At 47.5% G+C, this 22,721-nt stretch overlaps 1 protein-coding gene across 1 annotated transcript; it reads left to right on the forward strand.

Annotated features, from left to right (window-relative positions):
• Positions 1 to 11,065: 11,065 nt before the first annotated feature.
• LOC147689179 (uncharacterized) lies at positions 11,066 to 22,334 on the forward strand. The gene is made up of 10 exons (XM_086940017.1): positions 11,066 to 11,213; positions 11,358 to 12,818; positions 13,592 to 13,684; positions 13,936 to 14,040; positions 14,717 to 14,826; positions 14,995 to 15,189; positions 16,118 to 16,280; positions 19,263 to 19,428; positions 19,959 to 20,053; positions 21,515 to 22,334. Exons 1-10 carry the CDS (start codon positions 11,066 to 11,068, stop codon positions 21,598 to 21,600), a joined length of 2,622 nt encoding a protein of 873 aa, XP_086796143.1. The 3' UTR covers positions 21,601 to 22,334.
• The last annotated feature ends 387 nt before the right edge of the window (positions 22,335 to 22,721 follow it).

A 22,721-nucleotide genomic window follows, 5' to 3' on the forward strand; every position in this document is an offset into this window, starting at 1 on the left:
TGGAAACTGCAACAGTATAATTAAGGGAAACAAGATCAATCATCCAAGGAAATGATTTGAAATAAAACTAAAGGTAAATGGTACCTGTGACACAGCCAATGTCATTTATGCACTAAAATGTCCCTACAGAAAATTATACATTGGGAAAACTGAGAGACGTATAAAAATTGGACTCAACGAGCACAAATCTAACATACGGACTAAAATATGAAATCTTCAATCGCTGTTCACTTCATGGAAGAAAAACATAACATTTCTCAACTGAAATTCATAATACTAGAAACTGCTGAGAAAGTGGAAGGAAGAGACAATTCCAAGCATCTCCTAAAAAGGGAGAATTACTGAATTCAAAAATTGTCTTCCCATCCACCAAATGGTCTCAATGACCGTATTGAACTGTCATGTTACCTATGAAGACTTGTGAAATGTTCCATGACCAATATAGTAGTAATTGCAATATATTTATTTTCTTTACATATAAACTGTGATTTTTACTATGACTGTTTCATTATAATTTTGAAATACCTGTATGAATATTGCCAGATATCATATACTTTTCCAATAGCTCCACACACTAACATACACGACATTTGATGTTTTCCAAGGTATAACACTGAGGGTTCGAATCTATCCTATAGTGTCGTTTTCCTGGTTGCTTTTTTTTATTTGGAATTTTGTTCCAATAGAACTGAATTATCTGAAACTCATAATTATCCTTACTAATTTTTTTGATTAATTGCAGTTCTGTACGCATGACTCATTATGCGATACGGAAAGATACACTGACATATTAAACACCTGATGGAGACGAGAGTCTTTCGTTTAGCTCCATTAAGTCACATGATCGGAACTTTTTGAAATTCAATGGCGGAATGACAAATAAATCCGGTAGACGCTGTTGGCGTTCAAAACAGACGGATTGATGCCGTAGACATTCAGGAAGTCATACAGACTGTACAGATAAGGTTAGTGTATATCGAAGTGGAGGATTACTAAATTAGTAGATATCATATAACGCCAAGATAGAACTTTGCGGTGAGGTTTGATTGTTCGCGTTTTTCTTTATAGCTTGTATAATGGATACAGACGTTCACGAGATAGGAACAGACATGTGAGTGAAGCGCGATTCGCCACATACATTTTTTCCAACTCACGGGCATTAAGGTTCACATGTGTAGGTTGATAATCACATATGACCACATTATAACTGCATATCTGTATCATTGATTTTCACGAGACATAATAACCGTACATGATGAAATAATTCAGACAGGATATTTATTTTGCGTAGTATTCATTTTTCCTATTGTTTATTTTTCTTATTGTTTTAGTGTTATTCCCTGATGAAGGGCTGAAACAAAGGCCCGAAATGCATTGGATGTATTATTAACAATGTCGAATGTTACATACATGAAAATCAAATAAGTAAAGATGAAATAAGATTTAATGATTGAATAACAAAAAGTGTGAAGAATAAAAACACTAAAGAATAAAATCATTAAAATTGTGTTGGAACCCTCTTTTCGCTCTGAGGCAAGATGGTGTGACCACAGGGATGGATCTAGTGACTCACTAGAAACACGAGTGCTTTCAAATTGTTGACGTCCTGGGACGTTGGACGTTACCTGCGTGGCACCTAAAAACGTTTGATAAAACCAATTCAAAGTTATTGATATTAAAAAGCTGTGCATTTGTCTCAATATATGCACATACAAGAACTTGCTCATAAGTAGGAACATGACTTCCTGTCAGCTCACTGAGGAAGGTGAGCGAGCGCCTTAGGTATACATCGAAGCGCAGACTTACCAAAGCCCCATAGAGCGTAAAACTAACTAGAACCTGTTTGATGACATGCAGCCTCACTAGGAGTCGATGTCATGGAAAAAGGTATGTGAGATGCATTATGAATTATACATTTTCCAGAGGCAGTGGGTATGTGAAAGTAAATGTAGTGACTTTCCTGCTGCCAGAGAGGTGATCTTGGCCATCCAACCTCTAAATCTGGGGTACAGGTGTAATAAATACTTGAATATGGTACACGTCAGACTTGTGGGGTTCCTAGAGTCTAGGATGGGGCCAGGTGGACTGTAGAAAGAAATGCAGGCAGAATGGGATGGGGTCAGGGGTATGTGTTTCTACCAGTGGTCCCATGGGACCCTCATAAAGAGCACCTTCATACACCCCAAATGAATCATTTTGGTTGGCTGCTGCGACATGTGAATTACCTTTCTTACAATCGAGGGCCTCAATTACAAGTTCCCTGCGTCACTGGAACGTTACTTTTTTTAATATATTTCTTTTTATTTATATATAAAAAACAGAATGAAACAAAGGTGTATCAGGGACATCACATTCAGTTTCAATAGTCAGCAAACAATTTCAGATATCAGGATTTCTGGAAGACGGTGTGGGAGGTTACTGAGACACCGACGCCAAGGTCACTCGACAATAGTTGACTGCTTACAATTAGAATACATTTGATACGCTACGGCTCTCAGACCCCGCCACCCAGCAAAACAGGATAAGAAAGCTATATTGCCCCTAGATACGAAGACATAATGAGGATAAACGACAAAAAATATACACGCCATAACATAAAATAAACTACACTAACGTAAACCCGATCCCCCCACCCTGCACCCCTGCATGTAGCTTTCGCACGACCCCAACTACCAGTGTGCCTGTCGCCCCAAAACAAAACTAACTATTCTAAATATTAGAAAATGGAGGAGGACCTTGGTACAGACCCCCGACCCACCCCCCACAGTTCAGCTTCCCCTCTGCTAACGGATCTAATATCAAACATGAAGATATACAAATTAAGGGGGATCATCATTCGCCCGCCTCCCCTCCCGCATATTAATTATAAAAGGATGAAGTCCCGTACCACCACCGAGTCACAAATGTCATAAAATAATCGTATATTTCTCAGCCTTGGCCTGTCCGATCAGGAGCACAAAGACTTCCCAGCCCGTCCACCGCAACTTCAGTAGAGTCAGAATACAGTACTTGTTTGTTAAGTTCCGCGCGGAGGCCAGCTGGAAATAGCAAAGCATGTTGGACCCCTTTCACTCTACAGTTCCACTTTCCCAACAGGAATTCCAGATGTTTCTGTTGAATGAATGGCACAGAGTCTGGGAGATTTGAAAAAGCCACATTTGCACACATTTGCCAGATAACTCGCTGTCCACATTCTCCCGCACCTTTTGTTCCACGGAATTCCCGAAATCTATTAATAAAGCTAAATTGAGGTCTGGGACTTTCATTTCAACTTTCGATTTAACGGGGTCCGCACTTTGTAGCCCAATCCCAGGCACGATATTCTCCAATTTAGTATCAAGAGCTAGCATTCTCAGGCTCATGGAGAAGTGAAGTCCAACAACAGCCGCCATTACATCTCCCAGCGTCAGTCCCGTATCGCCGCACACGGTATTGACAGTCCTCGTCTCTTCCGGAGACCCTTCGGACAGTATATTTAATTCTGGAACATTCATTCGGGCCTCTTCAGTCTCTTCGGTGGAACGGGTCAGGGTGTCACTCGAATCGCTTACGGGCGCCATGTCATGCGTTGCGTCCATTTATATTAATCTGCGTCCAGAGGCAAGATCTTCGGATCACTGCTATTTAACGGCCAACGATCGGACTCGCTGAGGTCCGGGATACCTCAGGCTGTCTCCGAGATACATTTGTTCCGGTCGAGCTAAGTTGCAGTCAGTCTCTGTACCGTCCACTATCGGGATCGTTAGGAAAAGCACTTCAGGACAGTCAGAGTGGTATTACCTTGCTCCACTGTTGCTACTGTTCGGATTAGAGGTCTACCATTGAAATCAGCAAATCTCCGCTTACTTCCGAATCGACCAGTACTTCTCGATCTCTCATGGCCGATGTTGTTCAACTCGCCTCCGGCCTCTCCATTACTCAAGACCCCGGTTCCAAATCTGGTACAGGCCGCAATCTTTATGTCGACATTTCCCCTTCCTCAAAGCTGGTAGATCACTAGGGATCACACGGTCGGGCATCGTTTCGTCTCATCTATGCGTGTGCATGACATAGGCGCAGGATAAGTAGCAGGATCTTGTGGGAGGAGAAGGAGGTCGACGGAACCGGGAACCAAGGCAGCCATCTTGGACGCCAGCTTGGCTCCTCCCCCTGGAACATTACTTTTAATGATGCTCTGGTGGTGCACATTGCAGTGCCATACCTACAAGGCCATGTAAAGTCTTCCTGCGTGGCTTTTCATGGCCTTGTAGATGTGGTGTGAGGCAACGCAGCACAAATGGAGAGGATGTGGCCTAACGGCCAGAGTGATCGACCTCAAAGCTGGAGAACTGTGCTCAAGTCTCGGCAGGGACACTCAACATACTGTGATTCTGGGCAAATCACTTAATCTCCCTGTGCCTAACAAAAATGAATGTGTCTGTTTGTAACGCAACTGGTGCTCATGTAAAGCACTCTGATACCTTTGGGTCTAGTTTGTACTATATAAAGCTAAAATAAAAAGTTGCTGCGTTGCCTCCCACTGTGATGGAGAGGCGTGCTATGGGCATTAAGGTGGGTTTTCCCATGTAACACCCATGGCATATGACACATTCCCAGATTTATAATGTTCTGTAAACCTGGGAATTTATCAAAATGCTACATAGGGGAGGCACAACGAAGAGGAATAAATTTGTTTCGCCTTTGTTTTTTCCTCTTTCTATGTACAGCAGCAGACGTAGAAGGAGAAAAGTGCCTCAATTGATTGTTTTTGTGCAGGAAGGTGTTCGTTTCTGCACAAAAACAATCATTACCACAAAGAAGAGGATGTGGCCTAATGGCCAGATCTGCCAGCCAAGTTAGAATCTCATCATCGGCTCAGCATCCCGTGATTCTGGGCAAAACACTTAATCTCCCTGTGTCTGCAAAAAAAATGAATCTGTCCTTGTGTAATGTAACTGGTGCTCATGTAAGCCCTCCAATACCTTCGGGTCGGGATCATGCTATATATTTAATATATTTATGTTTCCTGCGCTTGGACATGAATGCGGAAGGTCGGACTGCCTTGCCAAACATGGTATATTGCTTTAAATGTTAGCTTTACTAGAAACAAGGATCACTCTGAAGGAATCATGATTTCATGGACACCCAAGATTTGCTGACTTTTTGTAGCTTCCAGGGTTGAGCAAATGAGCATGGAACGAACGATGTAAAACTCTGTTAGGGCACTGTCAATTAACCACTGCACTACTCTTGCTAGAATCACACTGCCCTGAAGAAGTCCATGTGTTGGGCGAAACGTGTTGGCTGCTTATGTTTTTCTGACTTTGGTAAGAAAGAAAATAAATAAAAGGAAATATGAAGCATAAACTGACTCATTGAATACTTCAGCAAGAAATTTGGATGCAACTTTGTGTTTTTCATTTGCCTCTCATTTTGTGTGTTTCTAAATGCTTCATGTATGACCATCTGGTAGCTGGGCATTTAAGGTCAGCAATGTCTATGCAGTCTTACATGTGCGATTACCTTAGGTGATGCAGTGACTGAGTTCCCTAGATGCCAATACTTTTTCAAAAAAATAAACTGCAAAACGCAGACACCCTTGCACCATGGTTGGTGCAAGGTTGCCTGTGACCATGGTTGGTGCAAGGGCGCCTGTGACCATGGTTGGTGCAAGGGTGCCTGTGACCATGGTTGGTGCAAGGGTGCCTGTGACCATGGTTGGTGAAAGGGTGCCTGTGACCATGGTTGGTGCAAGGGCGCTTGTGACCATGGTTGGTGCAAGGGCGCCTGTGACCATGGTTGGTGCAAGGGCGCCTGTGACCATGGTTGGTGCAAGGGTGCCTGTGACCATGGTTGGTGCAAGGGTGCCTGTGTTGGCGCGTGGCAACCAATTGAGCTCAAGCATCGGGAAAGAGGACAGGAATGCACCGTAGCTGATGGATAGGGTGCATTCCTGCCGTTTTCTTTCGCCTTAGGGCAGTGCAGCAGGAAGGCTTGCAACGCTGCCCTACAGCAAAATATTGTAAATGAGGCCCAGAATGCATCGGTTGGACATTTACAGTCTCCGCATGAGACTTCTGGATACAGGTTTCAGAGACACTGAGAATGACGTCAGGGCTTCCAAGATGGACAGGACTCATAAGAGAAAAACTGCAAATTTAGTTTTTTCCTCTTTCTGCAAACATGTGACAGTACACACGCTCTGACTCAGCAAATGGTGAGGGGCCCAAGTCGTTTTCAGAAGAAAGCGCAGATCTAAGACATTAGCTATTTATTCACTGTGACCACCGCAGCCCTGGCTCTGATTGTGACAATGACAAACTACACATGTCATATATACAGGACACGCATGACACACGGCTCAGCACTGCAGTCTGTGTAAAAAGTGAAACACTTCCCACCTGTAACCCATGTTAGAGTTTAATTTGTGTACTACTCGTCTGCTCCTGAAGTACTGAGAAGATGTGGCCTAACACCGCCCCAGCTGTCGACTTTGAGACTGGTGAACTAGGTTTGGATCCCAGCGTCTATTCACCACCCTGTGATTCTAGGCAAACCACTTGACCTTCCCGTGCCTAGAAACACAAAAGAGCAAAACTAAACTGTCCTTATATAATGTAACCTGGTGCTCTTGAAAAGCCAGGGCACAAGTCCTAAAAAAAGAAGTGGGAAGACTCACCTAGTTAATCAGTATGCAAGTGACATCATGGTGCGTGACATCACGGCGTGTGACATCACGTGTGACATATCCTTCTGCTATCCTTCCGACTACCCTTCTGTTATCCTTCTGAATCCAAATAACTGACTAACCTAACCACCACTTAAAATTACTTTCATGCTTCACTATACTAATTCAACACTAATCCTCTATGGGTCCTGGAGTTGCGTGGTACTCGCCGAAAAAGCACTTGGACGCCTCGTCTGGGGTAGTAAGCGCTATATAAATGCAGTTACAATTACATTCCGGGAAGTGGCATCATAAGAAGTGACATCAGATCTTAAGCCCTCATATCTACGTTTAACGGGTCTATCATGGGTACATTAAAGCACATTTCGAGTGTACAGAGATACCCTCTGATTTAGGCAGAATATTCTCACTTTTGTAAGTTACACATTAAACAAGGTTGCCTTTTGTCAGTGTAAACTTCCTCTACCCATAGTGCTTTGCAAGAAAAGATTGTGATATTTAAATTATTACACCACCTCCTCCAATAACTCTCCTTGTCACACATACCGCTTTTTGTTATGGCTTTTGTTTCTGTGCATAATTTCCCATACTGATTGGCCCTTTCCGTTTACCAATTCTCACTCCTTCAAACGTTCTGCTGGGTCTCTCTGCCTTTTTGCTGTCATATCTCCCCTCTTATACAAGTGCTGGTTTTCCCTTGTTATCGCTGACTTCTCGCTCTGCCCATTATGACACTGTATTGGTTTTGTATATAACTCTGGCTTTGTCCTAATGTAGTCAATTCCCTATTCTCCACCCTTGTGCTTTGCCTGTGCCTAACCTGTATGTAAGTGATCCCTGTAAAGCGCTCTGATACCCTAACGGGTCACGTTTGCACGCTGTAAAACCTCAAATAAAGAAATCAAATAAATAAACATGCAGGCGCTGCTCAATGTGTCCCTGTGTTTGTAAATCTCACTGGGAAGAATTCAGCATATTTTCCAGTGGGGCCCAACTTCTTGGTAGGGTGGACGGCGTCCACCCTGTGAAAATGTTGGGAGTACGCCGTCCACCCGGGTGTACCCCGAACTTGTGCCCTGAGTAAATGGTTATAATATCCTTGGCCCAAGCTCGCGCCAAAGACTGCAAAAAATAAATACAAAGTCTCTTATGTCCTTGAATATCTCAGACAGTCTCTGACTGGACAGAGGTGCTCTCAGTTTTTACTCAAAGCCCCCTCTGAACCTGCAGGTAGGAGGAGAGGGGGAAGAAGGGGGTGAGCTGTGTTTAAAGGGGGGGGGGCTGCCCTCTATGACACGCGGAAGGAGGTACTCTTTCAAATATCGCTTTGGCTTTCCTTATCTTTATGCAGTCTATCTGGCTTGTAATTATACGTTACCAGATATGTAAGCGCACTGACGTCAGCAATGACGTGCCCGCGCTCTTCAAATATTTAAATGAAGATGTGTTATGCTAATTGACGGAGTCTTTTCTGTCCCGAAACAAAGGCCTTGAGTAGTGGTCCCCTGCGGGGCCGAGATGTCAGTCCCGTGCTACTTCGACCGACGCCCCTCCGCCATCAGAAGAGATGGAACTTCCCAAGGGGAGCTGAAAGTTATGGGGAATTCCCAGAGAGACCCGCTCTTCCCCTCTGCGCCCCTCTGCTTCTGAGATCTCACCTCACAGGAACACTAAGAAAGGGGTGACATTTTTTACTGTAAAAATGTATGCATATTTGTGATAAAATCAGGAGATACAGAATTGAAAGGGGGGACACCCACAGTGATCTTATTTGAGTGAGCTGCGTGTGAAAGAGATACCTGGGCAACACTTCCCACACACCTGATGCCACCACGTGAAGCTCCTCGTGAATGTGTGCCCCAGGCACTGTGCCCTGTATCGCTCTCTGCACTCCCGGTACAGCCACTCTGATTTCATTGTACAAGGTTGACCCTGGGGAGGACTCACTGCACCCTTAAGTCACCACAATGACCCCCTTGTGAATGAGTGATCAGGGCGTAGGGCTCAGCACAACACCCCAGCCCTGGTGCCATCACCATGATAATGACCAAGACTGATTCTGGGCGTGGGTCACTGCTTGAGCCGTGAAGTCACCACTGGGCGCTTCTTGAGAACCGATGAGCCACCTTCTCTTTCACCCCTCTCACAATCAGACTCACTTCTTTACGTCACTGCCAAGAGTATTCACGAGGAAACCCCTGCTCGCGGCAGCGCGTGCAAGAGGAAACCCCTGCTCGCGGCAGCACGTGCAAGAGGAAATCCCTGCTCGCGGCAGCGCGTGAGGGGCTAATATACGCGCAGACTTTGTCCGTATGGGAACTGCGTCTCGTCGCCCAGATCAGCCTTGAATATAATAATATTAATAACCATCATCACCATTATTACGAAAAAATAACTTCTAAATATATATTTTACAAACTAAATATTAATTCGTCTCTCGAGCTCTACCTTCGTGTGTTTATTCTGTTTTTATTACAGTTCACTCTGTCTTCGGTGACCTGTGCCCTGGGAATAGAAATCTCTGAATTTTAAACTTTGTATCAAGATAAATAAAAGATACGGGTCATTCTTGAGCCCCCTGGAGTGGGAGGGGCTCGGGTGACGGACAGGTTGAGGTGACGGGTGGAGGAGGGAGAGCGACGAGGGGGAAATTCCACTCACCTTGCAGGGCTACCCCCCACCAGCCCCTCCCACCTCAGATTGTGTATAAAACCTGCCGGAGCCGAGAACAGGCAGAAGAGGAGCAGCTGGCCGCCCTCACAGAGACACCCCAGAAATAGGACCGGTCGGCACAGGGCGTCTTTCCAGACCAGACCCTCAAAGAGAGACCCTCGGACACAGGAAGCCAGACGACCATCACCAGAGAAACCCACAGAGAGACAGCACCGACCCTCACCAGAGCAGCCCTCAGAGGAGAGACAGCAGCGACCCTCACCAGAGCAGCCCTCAGAGGAGAGACAGCACCGACCCTTACCAGAGCAGCCCTCACAGAAGAGAGACAGCAGCGACCCTCACAGACGAGAGACAGCAGCGATCCTCACCAGAACAGCACTCACAGAGGAGAGACAGCACCGACCCTCACCAGAGCAACCCTCACAGAGGAGAGACAGCACCGACCCTCACCAGAGCAGCCCTCACAGGGGAGAGACAGCACCGACCCTCACCAGAGCAGCCCTCAGTAGAGACAGCACCGACCCTCACCAGAGCAGCCCTCACAGAGGAGAGACAGCAGCGGCCCTCACCAAAGCAGCCCTCAGAGGAGAGACAGCACCGACCCTCACCAGAGCAGCCCTCAGAGGAGAGACAGAACCGACCCTCACCAGAGCAGCCCTTACAGAGGAGAGACAGCACCGACCCTCACCAGAGCAGCCCTCAGAGGAGAGACAGCACCGACCCTCACCAGAGCAGCCCTCACAGAGGAGAGACAGCACCGACCCTCACCAGAGCAGCCCTCACAGAGGAGAGACAGAACCGACCCTCACCAGAGCAGCCATTTACAGAGGAGAGATAGAACAGACCATCACCCAAGGGTCCCTCAAAGAAAACGGAGGCGCGGCCCGTGACGGAAAACAGAGCTCCCGTCCCTCGGTATGTACAAACTTTCTGTCCCTCTGATACTTTCCTCTTGTGAACAACCTGTCCACGCCTGTACCTTTCAGTGTGAACGGCCTGTCCACGCCTGTCCCTTCACAGTGCTCTACTCTGATCTTTCCAGCCTGCCCCGCTCTCACTGTACACCTGTCCCATCTCCACCTGCCCGTCTCTCTGTGGCTCTCACCTCTGGTTCACATTTAACTTCTTAACTCGTTGTCACCTCGTGAACTTTCACCAAATTTCAGCTCCTGTTCTCACCTCTAAACTCCATTTTACCTCCTGTCCTAGTCTTAGTTTAACACTGCCCACCCCATCTCATCCCCTGCATCCCTTGCACTGGCTGTTCTCATTTTACTTCCTGTCCCTCCCCGGCTCCTATCTCAATTCTGGATCGAATTTTGCCCACTGTCCCACTCTCACAATTGTCTTCGATCTCACACACTGTCCCACTCATGTCTCTTCCATCTCACCCGCTGTCCTACTCTCATACCCTGTTCACATCTCACCCACTGTCCCACTCTCACATATGTCTTCTATCTCACCCACTGTCCTACTCTCATACCCTGTTCCCATCTCCCCTCTGTCTGATATTAGGCCTCTGCCTTCTGTCTCACCCCCTCTTCCCCATCTAACCTTGTGTACCAATTTAATCTGGGTCTTACCCACCCAGCTACCCGTCTTGCATCTCACTCTTACCCCCTACCCCTCTCACCTCCTGTCGCAATCTCACCTCTTGTTCCCTCTCACCTGTGGCTAATTTCTTATCTTTTGCCCTCTCACCCCTCCCCAGGTCTGCCACTCACCATGGAAGGCTTCGCCTCTGTGTACTACAGTGAACCATCCGTCATGGGCTTCCTCGCCAACGTCATCAGCGCCTTCCTGGTGGCCCTACAGAACTTCTTTTCCTTCCACACCAAAGTGAACGCTGAAGGGGTGGAGAACATCCTGGCAGGTGAGTGTGGAAGCCAAAGATCACACAAAGAGTTACAGGTGGCGCTGGGATAACATGCATAGGACACTTGGAGGGAGGGGGTACACACTTGCACACTCACACACAAACACACGTGTTGCTCAATGCCTGTGTTATCTCTTGCAGGGGTCCATCTCATCCTGATTGGAGGACTGACACAGCTCATTGCAGGCTTCCTGTGCTTCCGGAAGTATGATCACCTTGGGAGCACCGCCTTTGTGGCATTCGCCGCCCTCTGGAGCAGCTACGGGGCTACACGTGTCGTCCTGGGCGCGTACCCCACCATCCACAACACCACACAAACCCTGAACATTTCTAGCAGCCAGACCATCATGGCCGCCTCCCCACTTCCGGTCGCTGAGAGCGCAGTAGCAGGGCTGGTGGCATACACCGTAGTCGCCTTCATCCTCTCCTTCTGCTCGGCCACCGTTAACTACGTCATGCCCTTCGTGTTTGGCGCCATCACCCTCACGCTGGTCTTCGAGGCGGTGGGGCTCTTCGGACAGTGGGCGCTGGTGGTCTCGGGGACCCTGGAGCTGCTCATTGTGTTGATTGGTTTCTATGGCGCCACTGCCCTGCTCCTGAAGGGCCTGACCCAGAGGTACGTCCTTCCGGGCTTCGGGAACCCCTTGTTCAGCGTCTTGCTTCTGGGCTCGGCCAACAGCACCTCTTCCAGTGGCATCGGGGAAGAGACCAAGAAGAACTCCAAGTACGCGGAACCCATGGCCTTGGGACACATCGCCGACGCGGTGGCCTCGCTCATCTTTGCCTTTTATTGCTTTGGGTACATGAAGACCTTCTACATTGGCGCCATCTGGGTCAGCATCAATGCGCTGTCCCAGCTCTGCGCCAGCTACTACAGTTACTTGAGGGAAGACGTCTACCACACCACCAAGCTTGGGCTCCACAGCCTCTTCTGGCTGCTGATGTCCTGGGAAGAGTTCATCCTCACGGTGCTCCTCACGGGGGACAATGTGGACAAGAGCCGAGCGGGCATGGTGGGGGGCTGGTTCTTTCTGGTCGCCGCTTGCATCCTCTGCCTGATGTCCCTCAACAGAGACCTCCTGGAGGTGCTGCAGAATTCATGCTTCCTCCTCCTAACGGTCTCCACCATCCACCAGATTCCACTCCTGGGATCCCATATCTTCTTCGGAGTGGTCTGCAGCATCTACACCGCCACCTCCCTCTACGCCACTTTTGCCAGCCTCATTAACTCCATCGCTGATAAGTCGCTGATCTCTCCTGGACCCCAAGTGATGTCATCGGCTACGCTCCAGGACTTGCTGCTGAGCCTGAAGCGCGTCACCAGCAGGTCTAAGGAGGGCCAGGAGGTCAGCTCCAGCAGATGCCTGCTCCCTGATGCCCTCTTCTTCTTCTGCAATGGCCTGGCATCACTCTCTGCCATCCAGGGGTCCCTCAGTGACCCCACCAGAGCCCACCTCTCCATCCCTTGGGTGCTGATCCCTGGCGCTCTCTTCCAGTTGTACGTCTGCAGGATCGTGGTCCAGAGAGGGCGAAGATTTGGGTCGGTCCTACCATTCTTTTACGCTGCTGTATGGGCCACATGGGCGTGGCTACGACTCGCAGGTAACTTATGATCTCTTAATCTTTACAATGTGTAAAATGTATTCACAAAAGTCCTAGGAATCCAGTGTCATGAAGCTTCTGAGTGGTTTAGATCCTCAGGCACACCAGTAGGGGCAGTGGGGGGATGTATATTTCTGGTTATTGGTTTCATTTGGAGCAGCCATGCATGCAGGTAGTTTCTTGATGACATCACATGCAGTTCTTTGTCTGTCTGGGGGGCCCGTGTGACCTGATGAAGTACCTGGGAGGGGTCATATGTGATGGCTGCCAGGTGGGGGGCAAAGGGTTGAAGAGGAGGTGGCCACTAGGAGGGGACTAATGACTTATGGAACTATTAATGGGTCTGGATAAATTATTGATAAACTATTGTTGATAATCCAGGTGTGGGAAGAACTAAAAGGCATGAATATCATTGTTCAAATAACTGGTCCTTTCTTGTACCCGGGGGCATATTTACCAGAATTTAATTTTCGCTTGTCTTCTGACTCATGCGAGAAAACACCTTATACTGGGATAAGGAGCTCAGGGAAGTGTGTGTCACCAAATCGGGGCGCACCTGTTCAGGGTGGGGTGGAAGATACAGTTTTGCACATCATCAAAAGTCAACATCCAGCCCCATGATTGGCTGTTAGATGATCGAGTTGTTGACAGTATATGGTCCTCTCCATCCCTTGTCTCTGCTCCTAGCCCTCTCCTGCCTTTGAAGGAAGAGCTCCTTCCTGTGTTGTGTTTCATCCATGACTAACCCTCTGCCCCCCTCCTTCCCTCTCCAGGTCCCCTGCTGAATATCCACGTCGACAGTTATGGTGCATTCACTGTTGGTGCCGTCACCTTCCTGGTCATCAATGTCTTCCTGATGTCCTTGGGTAAGTCTCTCCGGATCCCGAGGTCCAGTCATCCCTCTGTTTAATCCTTGAGGCCCAGGTGCCCTGACAGACAGCAGCTGCTTCCGGCTGCAGTGCGTCCGGGCCGGAGTCTGTCCCTCGATGGTCCATATGGACAGTTCTGGGGCATCGTAGCATCCTCATCTAAAGACTTGAGCAACTGCGACCCCCGCTGCCCTCTGAAATATGTCATTTCCGGCCTCTGACCCCATCTTGTTCTGCTTGTTCCACAGTCGCCTATGCCAACGTGGTGCTGGTGCTGCTCGCGCTGCTGATGGAGGCGGTGATGGTCTGTTTCCTGCTCTTCACCTTGGAATGCCTGCCCCTCGCGCTCGAGAGTAAGTGGACGCCTTCACTGTGGGTTCCTCTTGTGTGTTAATGCATGTCAGTGATCTCTAAAGGGTTAATAAACAGGCAATATCGATCAAGTGCCATCCCGAGTCCACCTGCCATGTGGTTGGGGCTAAAGGGGAGTGGTCTGTAGAAAGGACTGGAGTGTGCCTGACAAGCCTGTGCTTCTGAAGGGCTGTGGGGGTGAACAGAGTCAGTTACGTGTCAGACTCTGCTAGAGTTGGTCTCTACAACACAAGGGGGGCTGGAATGGAGTCAGTCACAAACCTGACATGTGTCTGGTTCTCTGCCAGACCTCCACGTGTCTTAGTTTCTGTGCCTGTCCCTCCACTGCTGCCTTAACATCACCTACTTATAATACAAAGAGTTGGGGTGAGCCCAATAACACTAGGAACCAGGATAATTAAGTATAAACCAAGACAGGAGTTCCTGTACCAGTCTAAATGTTTTACCACACTTAATTTCGTACAGACAGAAGGCGAGTGAAAAGTAATCCGTCTTATGTTTTATTTTATTGCCTTGGGTGTCATTTCCCTTCTTGAAATCCCTCCTGAAGGGAGCCCCTGTGTTGGTTTAACATTAACTTGATCAGCACACTTGTTGTCTCTTTTGTTGATTTTATGAACTTTATGTCTAATTTTCCCCTCTTTGTGTTACTTTCAGTCACGGTATTGTCCGTCTTCAGTGTCGTCTGTATCTACGGAGCGGCGGCATCTCTTGGAAACTGCATTTTCAGCAAGGAGCTAATTCCCATGGGACCCTCTTTCTTCAAGGTACAGTGATAAGTGCATGTAATATGTTACGATCACTATTCTTTCCGATATGTATTTCAAATAAATATAAGTCCATCTCTGTCCTCTAACTCTGTGATGTGCATGTGCTGCTCAAAGCCAGCTGTAGGTGGCGCTGTCTCACTCCTTGTCTGCTCTTTGCACTTTTAGGAAACGAAGTCAGAGGAGAAAGTTGAGGCGTCCGACTCCTGCGTGTGCCCCGATTCCTATCGTACCGGCAGTCTAAGGACCATCGCCGCCCTGCTGGACCAGGGTGGGGTGTGCGGGGTCCCCACAGACACGGTCTACGCCCTGGCGGCCTCCTGCAAACACCCCGAGGCCATCCAGAAGATTTACACCATCAAGGTGAGCACCGAGGAGCGGACTCGAAGCTGAATTTACCGAGTCCGAGACAGATGCTCTGTCATTGAAGAATAGAACACCTTTTACCAGAACAGTTAGAAATCACCCTGTGGGCGGAGACATTGTCATGGAAACGTCAGGGTGAAACCATTCTGCAGGGGTGTGATTACCATAGTGATACCAGCCTGGAGTATGTATATATAGAGATATTGTCATGGAGACGTCAGGGTAAAACCATTCTGCAGGTGAGGGTTTCCATGGTAATATCTGCCTAGAAAGTTCCAGTGTCAAAACTTAGTTAATTATTGGAAGCAGCCAGGGTACTTGTTATCAGATCATCCTGTGCAGAGAGTGCTGGATGGGGGTGATAAGGCAGCCGAGGGCTCAGCCCACTCATGGCCTCAGGAGAAAATCCTGCTTCGGGGCCAGAAGTGACCAATTAGAATCTATCACATGCACAAGAAAGATGCTATTGCCCCAGAGCACACAGTGAGTCTACGTTCTCAGACTCACTAACCTTCTCTAAGGGAGCCGAGGGCTCAGCCCACACATGGCCTCAGGAGAGAATCCTGCTTCGGGGCCAGAAGTGACCAATTAGAATCTATCACATGCCCAAGAAAGATGCTAATGCCCCAGAGCACACAGCGAGTCTGCGTTCTCAGACACACTAACCTTCTCTGCAGGTGCCATTGCACTGACTTCTATGGCCAGTGTCTGTCTGCTGAAGGTCATTAAAAGGTCCTACAGGCTTTTAACCTATACAATCGGTTGGCTAGCACTAGAGACATTTAGTTTATTGTCAGAGGTGGTGTGACTGGGTCTAAGCTCATTTTTAGGTATCACGTGACCCTGCACAGAATGTCTGAAGGTCATGACCTCCCTCTTCTCTCTCTAAACCAATCATTTCTCCCCTCTCTTCCATCCTCTGCAGGACCGACCCCTGGAGAAGCCCATCTGTATCTGCATCTCCCACCTGGACCAGCTGCGGGCCGTGAGACCCCCCTTCAGCCCCCTGCTGTGGGACTTCATGGGGAGCGTCTACCCTGGGGGTGTCAGCTGCATTGTCCAGAAGGGGGAGTGGCTGAAGAGGATGGGTGAGTGTGACCTCTTCTGCATGGTCTGTTTCCTTCTCCAAAGAGGGGTGGGCTGGGGAGGGTAGAGGGGTGAGGGCGACACATGCCAGAAGTTGTGCCTGGGGACATTCAGGGGTGTGCCCACTTCATATAAGTGCTGCTTGTCTAGATCATGCTTCATTCACCCCCGCCCCCCCAATGTGTACCGACCCACATCTCAGGCAGGTATTACACCCACCTGTCACTCCATTCACCCCCCAATGTCTACATACTCCCATCTGTTGTAGGTATTGTTTGAATGTATTACACTCCATTCATGCCCCAATGTCTACAGACCCCTTCTCATGTACCCATTGCATGCACATATCAAAGTCCAGTCACCCCTTTAATGTGGATAGACCCTATCTCATGCAGGTATTACATGCACATTCACCCCCAATGCGTACATACCACCCCCTTCTCATGTTAGCATTGCATGTACATATCAGGGTCCAGTCACCCCTTTAATGTGTTCAGACCCTCTGTCATGCAGGTATTACATGCACATTCACCCCCAATGCGTACAGAACCCCCTTTTCATGTAAGCATTGCATGTACATATCAGGGTTCAGTCACCCCTTTAATGTGTTCAGACCCCCTGTCATGCAGGAATTGCATGTACATTCACCCTCCTGTTGTCTACAAACTCCCAGCTCATGTAACTGTTGCATGTCCATATCAGGGTCCAGTGACCCCCATTCTGTGTACAGTCCAACATCTCATTTAGTTATTGCATGTGCATATCAGGGTCCAGTGACCCCCATTCTGTGTACAGACCCCTATCGCATGTAGCTATTGCATATACATATCAGGGTACAGTCACCCCATTAATGTCTACAGATTCTAATCTCATGCAGGTATTACATGCACATTCACCCCTAAACCCCACCGACCCCCCATCTCATGTACCCATTCCATGTACATATCAGGGTCCAGTGACCCCCCATTCTGTGTACAGGCCCCTAACTCATGCAGCTGTTGGTTGTTTAGACCACACTCCTTACACGGTTCTTATATAAGTATTTGCTTTAACTTCTGGTTTTCTTGTAAGGTCTCAGGCTCTTCAGTTCATCAGCTGGATCTGTGCAGCTCTGTATAAACACAAATACATATATTGCATAGTGTCCTTTGTTTCAAGTAACCATCATTCCACATTTATGCAGCAATATATCGTTGCTGAGTCGTTTCCTGCTTTGTGTGTGTAGCTTCTTAGATGCTGTTTTACTTTGAATTCTGGTATTTGTAGTCCATCATTTGTAATGAAAAACAAACTGAATCAGAACTCAGTTGAAAACATGATGGGACAGATTCCTTCTCTTCCATGAGACAACACAGGGGCTCTTGTCTGTCTGGACTGGAGTTCCAACTCTAAATCTAAATGTGGCCATGCCAGTGCCAGGCCAGCCAGGCGCAGTGGCGTAACGCATAATGATGTCGCCCCCTACAGAGTGTAAAGAGGCGCCCCTTAGTCTCCCATATCTCACAGATATTCATTGGCTATTGGCTAAATGGGCCCACCTAAAGCTTTTTGGGACCCTGATGTGTTTGGCCCCCCTACGCCGCAGAGGCTCCCGGGGCCTGTGTTAGTCCCCTGGCCCGGCGGCCTTACATCAGCGAATAGTACAGCAGGAGGCGCGATGGAAGCCAAGATACAGCCTGGCCCTCCCTGGCCCAAACCACCAATGGGAGAAACAACAGAGAGTGCCCATGCTTGGGGTGTGGCAGGGTCTGGAAGAGGTCTCTTGTGGCTTAATAATAATACCTTTTCTGTCGTAATAGTGATATTGAAATAACAAGCATTGGCACCACCAATAGGTCCGACATTAATGAACTAATGCAAGCAAGCTGCATTTGTGATTTTACTTTACTCCATTTATTACCACTTTAAAGCTAGCCCTATTGACTTTACCAGAGCATGCCTGCTTTAAACAGTTGGACTGTGCACCATTATATATTGTGTGTCTGAGAGTGTATGTATGTGTGTTTGTGTAAACATATAAATATATGTGACTCTTGCACAGGTCCTGACTAAAACATTAAATGAACTCTGCAGCAATGACAAATCAAAACAAAGAAGCGTTGTTTTTTGTATTCTGTGCATGCATGAGATACATAATTTATTGTGTGATGAGTCAATGCACTTTGCTGTTGTAAAATAGTCCTTAATGCAGGCAGGCTGATACACTAAACAGCAATAAAATTAGGATGACATGAGGGATAAATACTTTCTGGTTGGAGACTATTGTAAAGAATTTATAACAATATGTCTTGCCGTCAGCTGGACTGTCAAGACAGAACAAACCAATGTGTGCATGTTTCTCACAGTTTGTAATACTTTCGTAGTAGCACAAGTTCTTTCATACTAAATGTACAAATGTCTGTCCACTGCACAACCAGTGAAATCATGTTTCCAAGGACCTCAATTAAGTGTCGGTGTTCCGAAGCGAAACCATTCTAACATCAGCTCAAATTAAGCACTGTCATCTGCAGACCTGCCAGCTCCAATGGTGCCACCATGTGACACACAACATCGGCTCCCTTCACACGGTCATCTGGTGAGGAGCCGATATCACACGGTGACAGAGAAACACGCTGGAAACCACTTCAACCGTGGATTTCCAGCTCGCTTCGGAGGCTTTGAACTGCCCCGGCCATTAAGGAGTGTGAAAATACCACAGGACATCAGCAACAGCCTCAAGCAAGCTTCCTATTGGAGGAGAGGGCTTTGGGGCAGGGCGGAGCCAGAAGCACCTCTTAGGTACTTCTAGGCATGAGGCTCCGCCCCTCCAAGGCACTGGCATTATGGTGAAAATGCTGCTTTAGTTGTTAGGGCTGCATCTGGTGGAATTGCAATACAGCACCTCAGTTAAGGATGCAGAGTAAATAAATACAGTCAAATACAAATGCTCACTCCCTCACACCTCGCATGTTGCTGATTAATTTTGTTATTTTCTCCTCCTGCAGGAGTTGGACCAGCTTATGACATTGTGGGCACCAAAGACTCCATCATGATCCGAGTGCCGGACCACACTATCTCTGCCCACCTGACCGACATGACCGGCCCTCTGGCCATCACGTCCGCCAATCCCAGCGGGGAGTGTGATAGCACCCACCATGACATGGTCATCTCGTGAGTACACACTCAGAACAGGGGTTGGATTCAGGAAAAGGGTGTGAGTGGGGCCTTCTGCGGATGAGATGGTACCTGGGGTTTGAGAGTTACTAGATGGCTGCTAGGGGCTGAGGGCAGGGGCAAGGGTTGCTGAGGGGGGTGAGCTGAAGATTCTGAAAGGTTAATGGAAAAGCGTAGGAGTATTGATGGGTGATGTGCTACTTTGAATGAGTTCTGTTTTTATAAGGATTGGGCTAGCGTTGAGCGGTTACTTGGGGTGTTCGGAATGGTGGGTGGTTTACTGGTTCTACTGAAAGGTGAAGGAAGGGGTAACAGTGTTTGTGATATCACAGCCATATGTAAGGGTGTTTGAGATGCTTGGCATAAGCCTATATGTGGGCGCATTAAACACAGGTGTGTTTGACCAGTTGAGGTTGAGGTCAGGTAGATGTTTGCCAGCCTGGGGCTTCCCCTCAATCCCCAGCACCTGAGCCTTTGTCGACGATTACTTTAAATTAGTGATTTTGTATTTCCTCTCTGTGTTCCAGGCGTCTACGACACAAGCTGGAGGGGGTGCTTTGTGATGGGGACTCCTACGAGATGGTGGGCTCCACGGTGGTGAACTGTCTGAGGATAGACGAAGGTGGGTCTCAACCAATGCTTGTTTCTGTTTCATCTCTCCCCCTGCTATTCCCAAACTAGACTCTGGAGCATCCATGGATGTGAACAGAGTGCTCTGCTCCCCACCACCCCTCCCCACCCACCAAACACCTGCCATGAGATTTGGGAAACACCAGTCCTGGTCCAGTGCATTCCTGGTATCCAAGGCAGACAGGCCTACAAAGCCCACAATGAAGGGACAGCTGAAGCATGAAAGGGGCCAGAATGAATGCGTAACTAAAGGATGCACTTTATTGAGCCCCTGAGGAAAACTCCAAGCACTTGGTCTAAGTTTGCAGGGATGCCCTGGAGGTTTCCTACCTGTGCCGACTCCTGACCCCCACTTTCAAATTAACAAGCCTTTCTCTTTATCATTAGTCTGCACCATTGGTGTAAAATGTTGCATAATTTGTTTCACAAAATTTTGCAAAAATTACATGAACGGTTGGAAAGTGAGGATATGTATGGCTATCTCTTCTTTCTCCATTTATATATGGATCAGATGTATGAAGATAAAACATTTTATTTAAATTACATGAACGGTGTAAAATGTGTTTGCATGAAAATTTCATGGTAGTTAGTACATACCGCACATTAAAAAGTCCCGTTAGATACTGGCAGAAGACTTAGACAAAAATGTTTCTTACGGAGACATTTTATGCTCAAAGCCGTCTGCACTGATGAAGAAATTATGCAAATTTCCTAACGCAAATTTGGCAAATTTAGGAATAGTGATTAAAAATTCACCCAGACTTAGTCAGCACATGGACCTAGAGCCTCCCTCAGTAAGACAAAATCCCCAAGGTGGGATCTTTATATTCCCCCAACTCCTCGTTCTTTCTCGGGGACAATCCCACCCTGCCGGAGTTACGCGATACTGAAGGTTCTTATTCTGATCCCATCTGAAAACAGAGACGTCGGAATCGCAGATTTATGAAATATTGACGTACACAAATATACACAAATGTCTCTTTAAAGAGCATTCGACCTGTTAAAAGTTCCTACTTCCAGTGAGACTCACATCCTAATCATAGGAATACAGAGTTAACTTACTATTCAATCTCCTATCTGAGTTTATTGGCCAAGTGCTTGATAGTGAGTTTACTGCTGGTCGACATTTTTGTAGGGAGACAGTTTTGTGTGGAAGATATTTTGGCCGTGGAAGTTTTTGTGTCTGTGTTTTAGCAGTTTGTTGTTTCCATGATATCCCACCCTGCCCCAGCCATTCAATGTCTCCTTGAGGGCGCAGACCCCATGCTTTCTCCTGTCAGTATATGCCATGTGAGAGGGCGGCCCCACCTGTACTCCTTCACCCACTGGTTCCTGAGGGGCCAATCCCCACTGTGCTCATTATGCTTGTCTCCTCCCCTCCCTCTGCTGCTCACAGACCTCAGACCTGTCCAAGCTCTCTCAATCTCATGCTGTTATGCTTCTTCCTTTCCAGGGATCCTGAGCATCGTGAGGGAGGGCTGCGTCCCCACCACCCACATCATGCAGACGTTCGAGAGCGTGAAGAATGCGCAGGTGTGAGGCTCCCACGAGCTACGACCAGTCTTGTTCTACTGACCACAGCAGCATCCGCACAAGACCTGAGCCAGCTGCCATTTGCACTTTATTAACCGGAAATGGAAGCATCTCAATCCGAGGCCGTATATCCGCGTCGAGCCTGGGCCGAAGGAAGACATTACCAGAACAGACTTACAGACTTCAGTGGAGTCGGACATTCTTATAGACAGCTCACAATACTTTTTTGTCATCATACTTCATTTGGATTGATAGGCAGATGTTTTCTACCCTTCACTCTCCAGCAAGGCATTGACCTGAAAGTCAGTGCTTGATGATGTGTACAGCGACAGATCCTCCATTCCACGCCCCTCAGGGTGCACGGGCACAGATCCAATGTATATATACTGTTGCATTCTGTTTGCGTTCTTTGCTTGAATATTATATTTTACCCTCTGTCCTTTTAATTTAATTTTAATGTAATGCTGATACCGATATTGATGATAAATTCTATTTATTTTGGTACTCTGAGGATGTCTGGTCCTGTCAGATCTCACCAGACTCGTGTGACAGAATACTGCAGAGACAGAGATCTCATATTGTTACAACCACAACTATTGGCTTCACTGGATGGTGCCGGCCACCAATCGAGAGGAGCTTCAAGAATCACTGACAGAAGTTTTTGCGTCCAGTGAACTACACATAGTATTTAACTTATTTAATATATTGGAGTTTGTATTTATTGAAATAAAATTGCCTTTAAAAAGAAACTGTCTTTTCTCTTTGATGCCAGGTGGACCCATACCATGAATCCTCCTGTGATGCAGCTGTGAAAGAAAGGTGTCATGTGTGTGTGCATTTTTTTTGATAAGCACATTTTATTGATTTTAAAAACTTGTAAACAATTCAGCCAATACACGGTAATAATCAGTATGAATTCATTCACACAAGCACTATACCCCCCAATCACGATCCCCATAAAAGAACATAGACGAAATTCGGAATCAGGTTAGTCAAGACCCTCCACAGTCCCCAACCACTTGCTCCACACTTTACAGTATTTCTTGACACACCCCTTGGTGTTTTAAAGGGCCTTTTCTTGGGTTGCACACCAGTCTACCCCTCTTCACCACCGCTCTAGGTTAGGA

The sequence above is a fragment of the Lissotriton vulgaris genome, chromosome 10, assembly GCF_964263255.1.
Source record: "Lissotriton vulgaris chromosome 10, aLisVul1.2, whole genome shotgun sequence".
NCBI classification, from domain to species: Eukaryota; Metazoa; Chordata; class Amphibia; order Caudata; family Salamandridae; genus Lissotriton; species Lissotriton vulgaris.

Excerpts from the sequence above, each read along its gene's own strand:
- LOC147689179 (XM_086940017.1), top strand. The coding sequence starts at position 11,066 with ATGGAAGGCTTCGCCTCTGTGTACTACAGTGAACCATCCGTCATGGGC. Across the intron at positions 13,685-13,935 it reads TGTCTTCCTGATGTCCTTGG|TCGCCTATGCCAACGTGGTG; the intron begins GTAAGTCTCTCC and ends CTTGTTCCACAG. Across the intron at positions 15,190-16,117 it reads AGAAGATTTACACCATCAAG|GACCGACCCCTGGAGAAGCC; the intron begins GTGAGCACCGAG and ends CATCCTCTGCAG.